This window comes from Echinops telfairi, unplaced genomic scaffold, assembly GCF_000313985.2.
Source record: "Echinops telfairi isolate 266 unplaced genomic scaffold, ASM31398v2 ScPeMD7_7420;HRSCAF=8458, whole genome shotgun sequence".
Taxonomy (NCBI): Eukaryota; Metazoa; Chordata; class Mammalia; order Afrosoricida; family Tenrecidae; genus Echinops; species Echinops telfairi.
The window spans coordinates 50,848,274-50,860,750 of NW_022111320.1; the positions used below are offsets into that span (position 1 = coordinate 50,848,274).

Here is a 12,477-nt window from a genome sequence, read left to right on the forward strand (position 1 = left end):
CACACACACACACACACACACACACACACACACACACACACACACACACAGTTGGCCCATTAGATGGAGAGTACCAGCTTTGGCAAGTACTGTTTTTTCCTCTGCGTTCCCACACCTTGTGTGGCTGGGGACGTCTTCTTGGTGAGTCCTGATCAGAAGTGTTTTGAACTGATAGGGACTGTGTTAGGCCAGGTTGACTGGAGAAACAAATCCAGTGACACTTATCAGGAAGTAGTTATATGTCAGGAAAACATCCCAGATCAAGTCCGTAAGTCTGATACGCAGCCACAAGCAACGGCGCAGAGTGCAGGAAGATCCCAGGCTGGGGGGTGCCGAGTTGAGTGGACCCAAGGGCAGTGGACGCATCTCGGGGCTCGGGAAGGCCTCCTCGTGGCTCTGGCAGCTCTCCGACTGACTTGAGAGCAGGCAGAGAGAAGTTCCCATTAGGCTAGGACTTGATTGATAGGCTAGGCCCCACCCATATCTTCTTATGGGTGCCATGTTGGCACAAAAAACTGTCACAGACACGGAGCCAGGTATTTGCTGCTGGCAGAGGGACTAGCTTAACTGTATTCACTGGTGGTGGTGAGGTTTTCCTGGTAAAGCTGGAGTTTTCTCTGAGCATCTTTATCAGCTTAGGGAAAGCATGCCAGTTGGTGGTGACCGACTATAGAACACAGGACTTGTAAATCCTCATCCCCAAGCAGCTTGTCACCAGAGCTGTGGGCGTGGGCATGGGTGTTGGGGGCAGGGCCTCTATTGTTTTCTGTGCCCCTCAAGAGGTATTCTGCCACACAAACAGTTTGGACACATTTTAAAACTTTTTTTTTTTCACTCACTGGTGTGGGTCTTTTTCCCAGGGAGATTATGTATGCTTTGGGAATATAATTTTTCATGACTGCTCAATATTAACATAGTTGAGTATATTTCCAGCTCTTGGTCTCCAGGAGCCTTGTGGGGTGACCCCAAGATCATACCTAGGGTCCAGCATTGCTACCTCTCCCCTAAGCCGCCACTCTCACTCACCCTTTCCCAGGCGCCTAGCCTCCAGTCTGGGCTCAGTCTCCTCCACACTGGGGTAAGGGGCATCTTTTGAAAGCTCTAATCTGCTCAAACCCCCGTATCACTTAGGATCTAGTCCCACTTGCCCCAGCCTCAGGCCTCTTCTCCCTCCCTCCTTCCCTTTTCTCCAGCCAGCCAGCTCCTCTCTGCCCCTGGGATACACTGATCTCAGACCCACCATGGGCCTCTGCTGGTTTTTCCTGTCTGCTTGGGCACAGCACCTCCTTTCGGCTCACCTTCCCTTCCACCCTGACGAAAGCAGCTTTCCCACAAAACCTTACATTGCCGCCTCCCTCTTAGCAAACTGCTGCATTTGGAATTCCTGAATCTTTGGTTTGTCTGCATGTTTGTCTTCCCATCACAGAGTAGGCTGTCAAATGTTTGTGTGCTGGCAGAAGGAACGAGGGTCTCTTCAGACCCACAAAGCTGCTGTGGGTGGTCAGAGCCCATCTGATGCCCAGCCTGGGTCCAGGACAGCAAACGATGAGCTCTGCTGAGCCTGTGGTGACCGTTGCCTTGCCCAGCCCTGGGGGCCTTATGACACACACTGCCCACTGCAGGCTTGGCTGTGTGCTGTGTTTTCCATGTTGGGACGTCACTCCCAGCCCAGCCCGCTGCTTCTGAGCCATATACTTATCCATGATTAGAACAGACTCGCTGTTTCTTAGTTTTTAATGGATTGTGATTTACTACTGGCCTTAATTATAGTGCTCAGATTGTCCCAGATTTGGCCATCAGGAGTCCCTCTGAACTGATGCTTATCTTCTTGTGACGCACCTCTGCAGATTTGCAAAGCACGTCCTTACTTCCTGCCTACTTCCTGCCGTAACTGGAAGCTCCTGGCTCGGCTTACCTCGGACCCACACTCTCGCAGTCATTTCTCTGAGGAGCCTGGTTTCTCTAGTGGGGGGTGGTTTCAGGGCTGAGATCTGATGCTGGACGAGCTCATTGCTACAGGGATTTCTTTGCTCTTGGGCCCTTCAATGCTGTGGCTCCATTTTCAGGTGACAAGGGTGTGGCAGAGTGGCTGACTACAGACCACACAGCGTTTCCTGAAAGACAAGAGTTGGGTTGGAAGGGGTGGGGGTGCTGAGAAGCTTCCTGAGCCCTGTGGTTTTTAGAACGTCCTATTCCCAGGTGACTGATGAGGGTATATTGTGTCTACCAACATGTTTTGGAACTGTAACTGAGCGATTTGCATTAGCTGGCTTCAGATGACTACCCTTCATACGTGTCTGTTGTCTCTCACCCCTGACAACACAGGGCGGAGGAAGAAGGGAGAGTCTCGGGGAATGTGGACAGCCTGCTCTGCACAGGGACATCGTGAACCAGGGGAAAACCCACAGGGCCCCCGAAATGGTCACGGAGTAAGGCTCCATTGCTGGTTTCTGCTTCTGGCAGTTGGGAGGGAGCCTGTGGAAGCTGTTGGGCTAGGAGGGCCTTGGGAGACTGGGGTGGAGGAAAAGGTGCAGTAAAGGGCCGTGCTTGGCTGGAAAGGTGTCCACAGTTCCCCATGGCAGTGTTCTGGGTACTTGGCACACGACTGGTTCAGAATGGGTGCCTAATTAAAATCTTCTTTGGTTGTTGTAGCAAGAACAGAGATGGGACAGTGAGAGGAGGGAGGTCTCCTGGGCTGAGCTGTGGGGAATTTAAGGGAGCTGCAGGAGGAAGTGGAGATGGCTTTGGGGCACTCAGGCAGGGGTGGCTGACTTGAGAGACAAGTGAGTGGAGTCAGAGGTAAGCCTGTGGGGAGAATCTGCAGAGGTCTTTCCCAGATGCCAAAGGAGGAAAGGCTGGTGAGAGGTGCTAGGTCTGGCTGGTATTCCCCCAAGCCCAGGTGAGCGTTGGGCTTCTAGCCCACTCAGTCGTGGCTGAGCTGCTCAAAAAGAACGGACAGGTGGGGTGGCCTGTCCTGAGACTTCGTGGGAATGGATGGACTGGTCGTCCGGCTTGCTAACTGATCAGGTGATGTATGTGGATGGTGGAATGAGTGCTTCAGTGTTTGAAAACAGCCGGGGCAGAGATAAAGTCTCATCAGGGAGAGGTGGTGTTGCCCATAGAGCTGTGTGCCTGCATGGGCTTGTTTCAGGAGGTGCCGGCGCTGGAGAGGTCTAGTGGCTGTGCAGGTGATGGCAGCCCGCTAGTGCCCGTTGAGGTGCCCCTTGAGTAACATCAGCTCCTAAAAGAAAGGCTTCCCTGCACTTTGCGTGTCAGCTTGCAAGAGAACGAAGTACTTGCTTGCCCAGAGGGTGTGGCCCTGAGATCCTGGACCTGGCCTTTGGCCTCATGCCTGATGCCCATTTGTGTCCTGCCAACCCTCATTCAACCCCAGCCTGACTGCTCCATTGGCATCTCCTACTCTGCCTCAGTTGAGTTTTGTGAACTCGCAGGTGGGCTCCACTGCTCAGACTTTGCAGGAAGGGGCCGTCGGCTGTCCCCAGCCGCTGCCATCCCGTCTGGCCTTCGAAGGGGAATGACCACAGGACTCAGAGATCCCTGAGCAGCCTGTATTAGAGCTCCTGGGCTTCCTGTCTGCAGAGCTGACCCCTGGCCCTGACTGCCCTTCTTTCTCTCTCCCTCCCCGTTGAGTCTGCTTGGTATCGGCTCTGCAGTCACACCCAGGGGGGCGGGGGGTGCTTTGCACTGGCTCCCCGCAGGCACCGCTCTGGCTTGAGGAGGTGTGGGACCCGTTGAGGGAGTGGGTGGTGTTTGCAGCTCACAAAATGACTGGTGGGCGGCACCTCTAGAACCCCCATGGGTGCCTCATTTTGGTAGAGCCTGCAAAGATGGCTTTTCACGCCTGCTTCCTCTGCGACCTCTTTGCCTGGAAACAGTGTGGACGTGCCCTCGGCCCAAGATGTCGGCAGGCTGCTAGCAGCCCTTCCTGGACTGTACTCTCTCGGCTGCTGGCGTGGGCCCCGATTGTTCCCCCAAGAACAATGGCCACTCTTTTTGGCCAGGAAGGGGAGTTTATGAAAGGAGCATTTCTTCAGCTGCTTGAGAGCTTTGTGGTGACCCCGCCTGCATGAAATGAACTGCAGTTTCTTCCTGCTGTGAGTGGGTGTCCCGGCTCTGAATGGACCCCTTGTGAACATGACACACCGGGAAATGCGGGTTGGCGATGGAAGGCATCCTTGGGGGGGGTTGTCAGCACGGCCTTTGCCCAGACTCATCAACTCAAAGACTCGGTGCAAATGCAGACTTCTGTGCTTGTTTGTTTTTTTACATTATCGGAACTAAACGCGAATGTGAAACTAGATGGGATTGAGGAACTGATTCGGTCTGTGTTAAGCAGTTCCCTACTTTGAAGAGAATAAAATTGTTCTTTTCAGAATGCTTCGTTGCTCAGACTGGAGGGGGGCCCGGTTTGGGCTGCACAGGCTGCCTTCCGAATGTGATCGGTGTCATTGGCCTTGTGGCAATCCTGTGCTGAGCTGACGCTGCAGGACCAGTGGTTCCCGCTTTCTCTAGTGGGCCTGGGTCTGCTGTGCTGTCTGCAAAGAGAAGGTCCCCATGTGGTCAGTGGCTCCTTTTGTCCTGGCCATTTTCTTCTTCTCTTTTTTTTCTTGGCCATTTTCATAAGTGGGTTTTGGTCACAAAGCACCAGGAGAATCCTGAAGTCTGGCCGGAGCCTCGGGTTCCGTCAGAGAGACCGTCTACCCCTTCCTGCCTCCTCGAGCAGAGGAGCTGCCAGAGCTGCCCCAGGAGGCCTTTCCACGTCGGATGCATCCAGGGTGGCTGTGGAGGTGTGACTGAAGAGACCACCGTTGGGCCAAGGACATTGAAAAATGGCTGTAGTGTGAGAGGCTCCTGGCCAAATGCTGTGTTTGCGCTCCTCCCGTAGTCGTACAGCTCCTCTGCGCTGGCCACGCTAGCCGTGCAGGTGGCCGGTGCGGGTCTTGCAGAAGTGGAACTTGTGCACAGAGCTGATTTCTCTCTCTGACATGGTCCATGGTAGCCCGAGGGGGCTTGGGCACTGGGGGTTGGGGAAGACGTCACCATGTGGACACTGAACGATAAAGCCCATCTTTCTTCTCTTGGTGCCAGAAGTTGGCGGTCATGGCCCTGGCAAGAGTCCAGTTCTTCAGTTTTAGTCGGGGGGGGGGGCTCCATTTGCTGTCTCGTGGTATGGAATGACACTGGATTGGTGTGAGAGACTTTGCTTTGGGGATAGTCTGCTGTGGTGGCGCTGACATCCGCATAGCAGCGGGAGGTGTGTCCCCCACCAGGGGGGGAGTCACATCTGGTCCTCTTCTAGTACAGATTGTGAAGTGTCCCAAACTGCCGACTCTGGCTGTCCTGTGGTATCGTTGGTTGGTCCTGGTGGTTCCTTGTGGGCACAGCTGATCTTCCACACCCTCCCAGGGTTTGTGTTCTTGATTCTTACCGGGTCGGGATGCCCTCTGATTGGGATGTCAAACGCTGGGTGCCCAGCTAGCGCTGCCCGGTCTCGCCTCCCTCTGTGCAGGGCTCACCTTGCATCTCAGAAGCACATCCGGTGAGGGTTCCGGGCCCTTTCTGGACGGCCTGGGAGCCTGGGCAGCCACACTCTGCCCTGCAGTCTCGGCTCCCCGCAGAGGTGCCCACTAGCTGGCTGAAGGTCCCCTTCTGAGGCGGCGGCTTTGTAAGGCAGGCGGTCTTGACTCCCACAGGTCCCAGGCATGTTTGTTGGTTGGAGATGGAAAGGCAAACAACCTGAACCCCTGGAGGAGCGCTGTGCTTGCGACCAAGCTACCACTCCAAACGCACAGTCTGGTGCTGGTGAGGACCTCACACTGAGCCCTGACCCTGCTCTCGCCTGCCCTCCCTGGCCTGGCTGCCCCAGGGGCTTAGTTTTGGGTCAGTATGGTACAGCGAGGGCAGATATTTGCTTATTGATTTAACCAAGGACTCAGAGGGCAGTCCAAATCCCGTGTGCAAATTTTTCAGTGTTGAAGATACATCCTAGGCCTTGGAGGTGGATGCTAGTCCTCCCATCCCTTGTCCCACTCCATGCTCGCCACATTGCCACCCACTCCTTGCAGATGGTCAAGCGTTGGCCTGGGCCCAGCCTCAGTGGCCAACTCTCTTGGATCCTGACCTCTCCTTGTGGGCCTCCTCACTCCTCTCTGATGTTGTCAGCTTCTGCTTTGGGGTACAAAGAGGGAGACAAGGCCCCCACCTCACTAGGTCCAAAGCTAGTTGGGGAAGAGGACTGGGGCATGGAGGCTGGACGTGCCTGGCACTGTTTGCATGCAGCTTCCCAGGGAGCACAGGGGCTTCTCTGGCCCACAGGGAGCAGGTGCACAGGTGCCTACACAGTCCAGGTGTACCGGTGCTAGAATCGCAAGGTGGAACCGTTTCCCCCGCGTTACAGATGAGAACCGAGAGGCTGAGGTTGGGTCAAGCCTCGACCTGCCTGAAGCTGGGATTTCAGCCAAGCGGACTTGGAGAGGGGGCGGGGGGCTTCCTGTCAGGTGGGCTATTGTTAGAGGGACGAGTCCTGGCTGGTTCTGGGGGGTATTCTCTCTGAAGGAGCTTTTTGTCCCACTTTATCCTTAGGCTGGAGAGGCAGAGAAGCAGCCCAGAGCCTGCATGTTTTAGAAGCTGGGGAGGGTAAGAGGGTGTCCCGTGGGTGAGGGGACTACATGCATGCTTTGTTAGAGTCTCCTCCCCCAATGAACACCTGCACATCTTGGGAGGGAGGGGCTTCTTGGCATTGAATGTAGGCAGTGCCATCCTTTCAGGCATGTTCAGACTTCCCAGGTCAGGGGCTTTCCCCAAATGCCCTTGAAAGCGCAGAGGTGCCAGCTCACTCTGACTTGGCCGGGTCCCTTGTGGAAATCAGGTTTTGTTTGCCTCGTCTGCCCCATCTATTCAAATGAAGCACCGGCACTCAGAGTGCTGTCTGGACCTGGTGCAAGTTCCCACTAGCAAGATGCCCAAGAGGGGCTGGAGTTTTCCAACGTTCATGATGAGCGCCAGTCTTTCCTGTCTGAGGACTACCCAAGACCCTGGCTGCTGCATGCTTCAGGCCTCTGATGGGCTCTTTCCCTGTGGCCAGGACCCTGTGGAGCGAGTCTGCAGGCTTGCCCAGCAGTCTGCGTTGCTGTGAGTGTATCCTCAAAGAGCAGGCGAACTCCCCTCTCAGTTTGCAGTCGAGCAGTGTAATTTGCTTTGGTGCAACCTGGCTCCCCCCCCCCCCCCCCCCCCCCCGTCTTTTTTTTAAATGTTTGAGGCTTGACACAACTTTTCATCAGTGCCTGTCTGTGGGAGCCTTGGCCAAAGAGTGGCCTGCGTTTGTTCCATAGGAAATGCCTGCTAGCAGAACTTTGGCTCTTGGGGTCAGCGGATAGGAAGTGAGCCAGGCTGGGGAGCTTTGAGAAGGAGGGTCCTTCCCTGTCTGCTGTATTGTAAAGAGCTGGAGTCAGAGATGACAGACACGGGGCTGCTCTCTCTTCTGTGCTGATGGACACAGACCTGCTTGACTGACCACGCAGACATGTCCCATTGACATCAGCATTGCCCCCTGGAGCCTCTCTGGGTCTCCTAGGGCCCTGTCCAGTCTACCCTGCAGAGGCCTTCTCCTTGGCCACCTTCCGCCCCAAACGCCCAGGCCCTCTTCTGCCAGGTGAGCTTTCTTCCCAGGCTGAGTGTTCATGACCCGCCTCAGCCTCGCCTCGCCTCGCCTCTCAAGACTGTCCCCTGCACCATCATGTGAAACAGCACTCGGCTCCTGGAATGCGCCATTGGGCCTGACATCTTTGCTTCACCTCTTTTCTCTTCAAACGAAGCACATTCACATGTGGTTGCGACAGTTTTCATAGTCCGCATAAATGAACTGGGGAAATTAAAAAAGCAACTTGAAGCCTAGGTCTCTCAGCCAAAACATTTGAAAGAAATATTGTTTTTGTAGTTAAAACACTGTCGGACAAAAAAGGCAAGTGCATTGATTCTTTCTCATGGACTTGGAGGACCTCCGTTGTTACAGGGGTTTGATGGCTGAGGTTGACCGTGCTTGCAGTGGGTGACAGGTGACTGGGTGGGTGGGAGTGGTTCTGACTGCTCGGCTGTGATGTTGCAGAGAGCCCTCAGTGAGTGGCTAACGAGGACAGGCAGGAAAAGACAACCCCTTAATGACACTGTCCACAGGGAAGTCTCTGCTCTCAGATAAGGTCGTGGGCTGCACGCTGCCTACGTAGCTGAGTCCAGACTGGAAGAGCTGGCGTCTCCTCCCCACTCACTCAAACCCCTGGTTGCTGGCAGGAAGGAGCCTGGGGAAGTGGAGTTGCTGGAGAGCCGACAGACACGTGGCTCTGGCCTCTGTCCCTGTCATAGGAAGCACCCTGGGCTGAGACGGCAGGTGGGTGTCTGTCCGTTGGTCACTTTGTATCTCTACTTGGCAGGACAGAGGAGCAGAGAGTTATCTCTGTGCTGACCAGAGAGTAGGCACTCCCCTTTTTCCCCCACGGGGTCAGGTGGAATCAGTCTACACAAACTGAAGATGGGGCCTGGGCCAAAAGCAAGTCCTACTTCCCCCATCTGTCGATGGTGGCGATTTCTGGGGTGATGCCCTTTTCCAGCTCTGGGCGTTCCAGTTGTGGCTGGGATGCCTCTGACAGGCGTGTTCCCCCCACCCCAGCACCACGGTCTTCCACTTGGTCTGAGAAGCAGGGCCGATGCTGACACCCATCATTCACTCAGTTCACGCTGTGCTGTTTTGTGCCCGCTCCATTGGCCGTGACATGGTAGTAGTCATAAAACAAGTCGTTTGGGGGTGCTGAGTCGGCCTGGGTGCCCAGGCGGGGCTGGAAAGAAGTGCTCTGCCAGCACAGCAGACCAGTCACCGGCACAGCTCCCCTGCATCCTCACACACTCACTGCCACCCGTCCTCTGGGCTGACTAGTGCGTGTTTGAGGACCAGTGCAAGGGTTCCCCTGCCAGGGAGCCAGGGGCCAGTCAAGCAAGTCCAGCTCACAACCCCGACCTTCGGTGACAGGTGTGAGTGAGGCATGCCTCCCTGGGGACAGGCAGTTGTGGGTCACACCTCAGGTCTGTCACAGACTGGGCAGCGGTTGGCTCGGGTGGTGCTTGCGACTCATGCCTGTGTCTCTCCTAGGTGTCGGCGGCAGGGAAGGAGACCCTACCAGCTTGGCTGCACTGGGACCCGAAGAGCCATGCCCTGGAGGGCCTCCCGCTTGACACTGACAAGGGGGTGCACTACATCTCAGTGAGTGCTGCGCGACGGGGGGCCAACGGGAGCCACGTGCCCCAGACCCCCAGTGTGTTCTCCATCGAAGTCCACCCGGAAGACCACAGTGAGCCGCAGGCCGTGCGCACAGTGCCCGAGCCGGGCGAGGCGGCGTCCACCTGTGCTGCTGACGAGCCTGTGACCGTCCTGACGGTGATTCTGGATGCTGACCTCACCAAGATGACCCCAAAGCAAAGGGTGGACCTTCTGCACAGGATGCGCAGCTTCTCGGGGGTGGAGCTCCCCTACATGAAGCTGGTGCCGGTGGTGAACAACAGACTGTTCGACATGTCCGCCTTCATGGCCGGCCCAGGGAACGCCAAGAAGGTGGTGGAGAACGGGGCCCTGCTCTCTTGGAAGCTGGGCTGCTCGCTGAACCAGAACAGCGTGCCCAACATCCGTGGGGTGGAGGCCCCTGCCAGGGAGGGCGCCATGTCTGCCCAGCTCGGCTACCCGGTGGTGGGCTGGCACATTGCCAACAAGAAGCCCTCTCTGCCCAAACGGATCCGGAGGCAGATCCATGCCACACCCACCCCGGTCACTGCCATTGGGCCCCCAACCACAGCTGTGCAGGAGCCACCCTCCAGGATCGTGCCTACCCCAACGTCTCCAGCTATTGCCCCCCCAACAGAGACCATGGTCCCTCCAGTCAGGGATCCGGTTCCTGGGAAGCCCACAGTCACCATCAGGACTCGAGGGGCCATCATTCAGACTCCAACCCTCATCCCCATCCAGCCCACTCGGGTGTCAGAAGCTGGCACCACCATCCCTGGCCAGATCCGCCCAGCGATGACCATTCCTAGCCACGTGGAGCCCACAGCCATTATCACCCCTCCCACCACCACCACGAAAAAGCCACGCGTGTCCACGCCAAAACCAGCCACGCCTTCAACCGACTCCTCAGCCACCACGACCCGCAGGCCAACCAAGAAGCCCCGGACGTCCCGGCCAGTGTCCCGGGTCACCACCAAAGCGCCCATCACCAGATTGGAAATGTCCTCCCCCCCCACTCGCATCCGCACCACCACCAGTGGGGTGCCCCGGGGTGGGGAGCCCAACCAGCCTCCAGAACTCAAGAACCACATCGACAGGGTAGATGCCTGGGTTGGCACGTACTTTGAAGTGAAGATCCCACCAGACACGTTCTACGACCACGAGGACACCACGACCGACAAGCTGAAGCTGACCCTGAAGCTGCGGGAGCAGCAGCTGGTGGGCGAGAAGTCCTGGGTCCAGTTCAACAGCAACAGCCAGCTTATGTACGGGCTGCCTGACAGCGGCCACGTGGGCAAGCACGAGTATTTCATGCATGCCACGGACAAGGGGGGCCTCTCCGCGGTGGACGCCTTCGAGATCCACGTGCACAAGCGCCCTCAAGGGGACCGGGCCCCTGCGCGGTTCAGTGCCAAGTTTATGGGCGACCCAGCCCCAGTCGTGAATGACATCCACAAGAAGATAGCCCTGGTGAAGAAGCTGGCCTTTGCTTTTGGGGACCGCAACTGCAGCACCGTCACCCTGCAGAACATCACTCGGGGCTCCATCGTGGTGGAGTGGACCAACAACACCCTGCCCCTGGAGCCCTGCCCCAAGGAGCAGATCACGGGACTGAGCCGGAGGATCGCCGAGGACGATGGGAAACCTCGGCCTGCCTTCTCCAATGCCCTGGAGCCTGACTTCAAGGCCATGAGTGTTGCCGTGATGGGCACGGGCAGCTGCCGGCACCACCAGTTCATCCCGGCGACGCCCCCCAGGAGGGTGCCCTCGGAGGTGCCACCCACGGAGGTGCCAGATAGGGACCCCGAGAAAAGCAGCGAGGACGATGTCTATCTGCACACGGTCATCCCCGCCGTGGTGGTGGCCGCCATTCTGCTCATTGCCGGCATCATTGCCATGATCTGCTACCGCAAGAAGCGGAAGGGCAAGCTCACCCTGGAGGACCAGGCCACCTTCATTAAGAAAGGGGTGCCCATCATCTTTGCGGACGAGCTGGATGACTCCAAGCCGCCCCCCTCCTCCAGCATGCCACTCATCCTGCAGGAGGAGAAGGCCCCCCTCCCCCCTCCCGAGTACCCCAACCAGGGCGTGCCCGAGACCACTCCTCTGAACCAGGACACCGTGGGAGAGTACACGCCCCTGCGGGATGAGGATCCCAATGCACCCCCCTACCAGCCCCCTCCACCCTTCACGGCCCCCATGGAGGGCAAGGGCTCCCGTCCCAAGAACATGACCCCCTACCGGTCGCCCCCTCCCTACGTCCCCCCTTAACCGACAAGCGCCTGGGTGGAGGCAGGGGTAGGGCTGGGGCCTGGAGACCACACGGTGTTGTCTGGAAGCCAGTGGCCTGCAGACCATCACCCACTGAGGCCGACACTTGACCTAGCACACACGGACACACACGCGCGGGGCCTGGACAAGCCCACCCTCTGGTCCTCCGAAACCCCAAAGCTGCTGAGAGACTTTGGGGACTTTTTTTTTTTCAATTTTTATTTTTTGCCTAACAGCTGTTTTGTTTGTTCATAGAAAATTCTTCGCTGCGTTTTTGACGGTTGGCTCTGAAAGCAGCGTGTGGCGTAGAGGTAGATGGTGGGAGCGAGGAACCATGAATGAACTCGCAGGCAGTGCCGGCGGCCTCCCGGCTCGCTGCTGCGTTTTGCCTTTAACACTAACTGTACTGGTTTTTTTGTTTCTTTTGTTTGTTTCTCTTTCTTTTTCTATTCACGTGTGTCTAGCTGCAGGATGTAACATGGAAAACAGTAGCTCAAGATTAAATTCAAAGGACTTTGAGAAGTTACGGTTAAGTTTTTACATTTAATCTGCTGTTTACCTAAACTTGTATGTATCATTTTTGGGTGGGTATGGGGAATTGCTTTGTTAAAAATAAGCTCCCAGGGTGTTTCAAACTTAGAGAAGACCAAGGGACAGTATTTTTTATCAAAGGAATCCTATTTTTTCACACTATGTAAACTTGGTTGCTCTGATACCCCAGAGCCTGACTGGGGGGCCCTCTGGCCCTGGCTAAGGGGCCAGGGCCCTGGTGCTGGGCTTGCTCTCCTGCTGTTGCCCAGGGGCCGGAAGCTGGAGGGGCCTCTTGGGCCGAGCACACCCCCACCTCATGCACGCGCTTGGCCCACCTTCACGGGGTCTTCATTTCCAGGGAAAAAAGGACCCCAGGAGGCAGTGGCGGC

At 56.7% G+C, this 12,477-nt stretch overlaps 1 protein-coding gene across 1 annotated transcript in view; it reads left to right on the forward strand.

Moving 5' to 3' along the window:
• DAG1 (dystroglycan 1) overlaps positions 1–12,079 on the forward strand; it is a 14,343-nt gene extending 2,264 nt beyond the window's left edge. The window contains exon 2 of the mRNA XM_004715163.4: positions 9,161–12,079. Coding sequence (XP_004715220.1) covers positions 9,161–11,557 — 2,397 coding nt within the window. The 3' untranslated portion in view covers positions 11,558–12,079. The remainder of the gene's footprint in view (positions 1–9,160) is intronic.
• Positions 12,080–12,477: the final 398 nt, after the last annotated feature.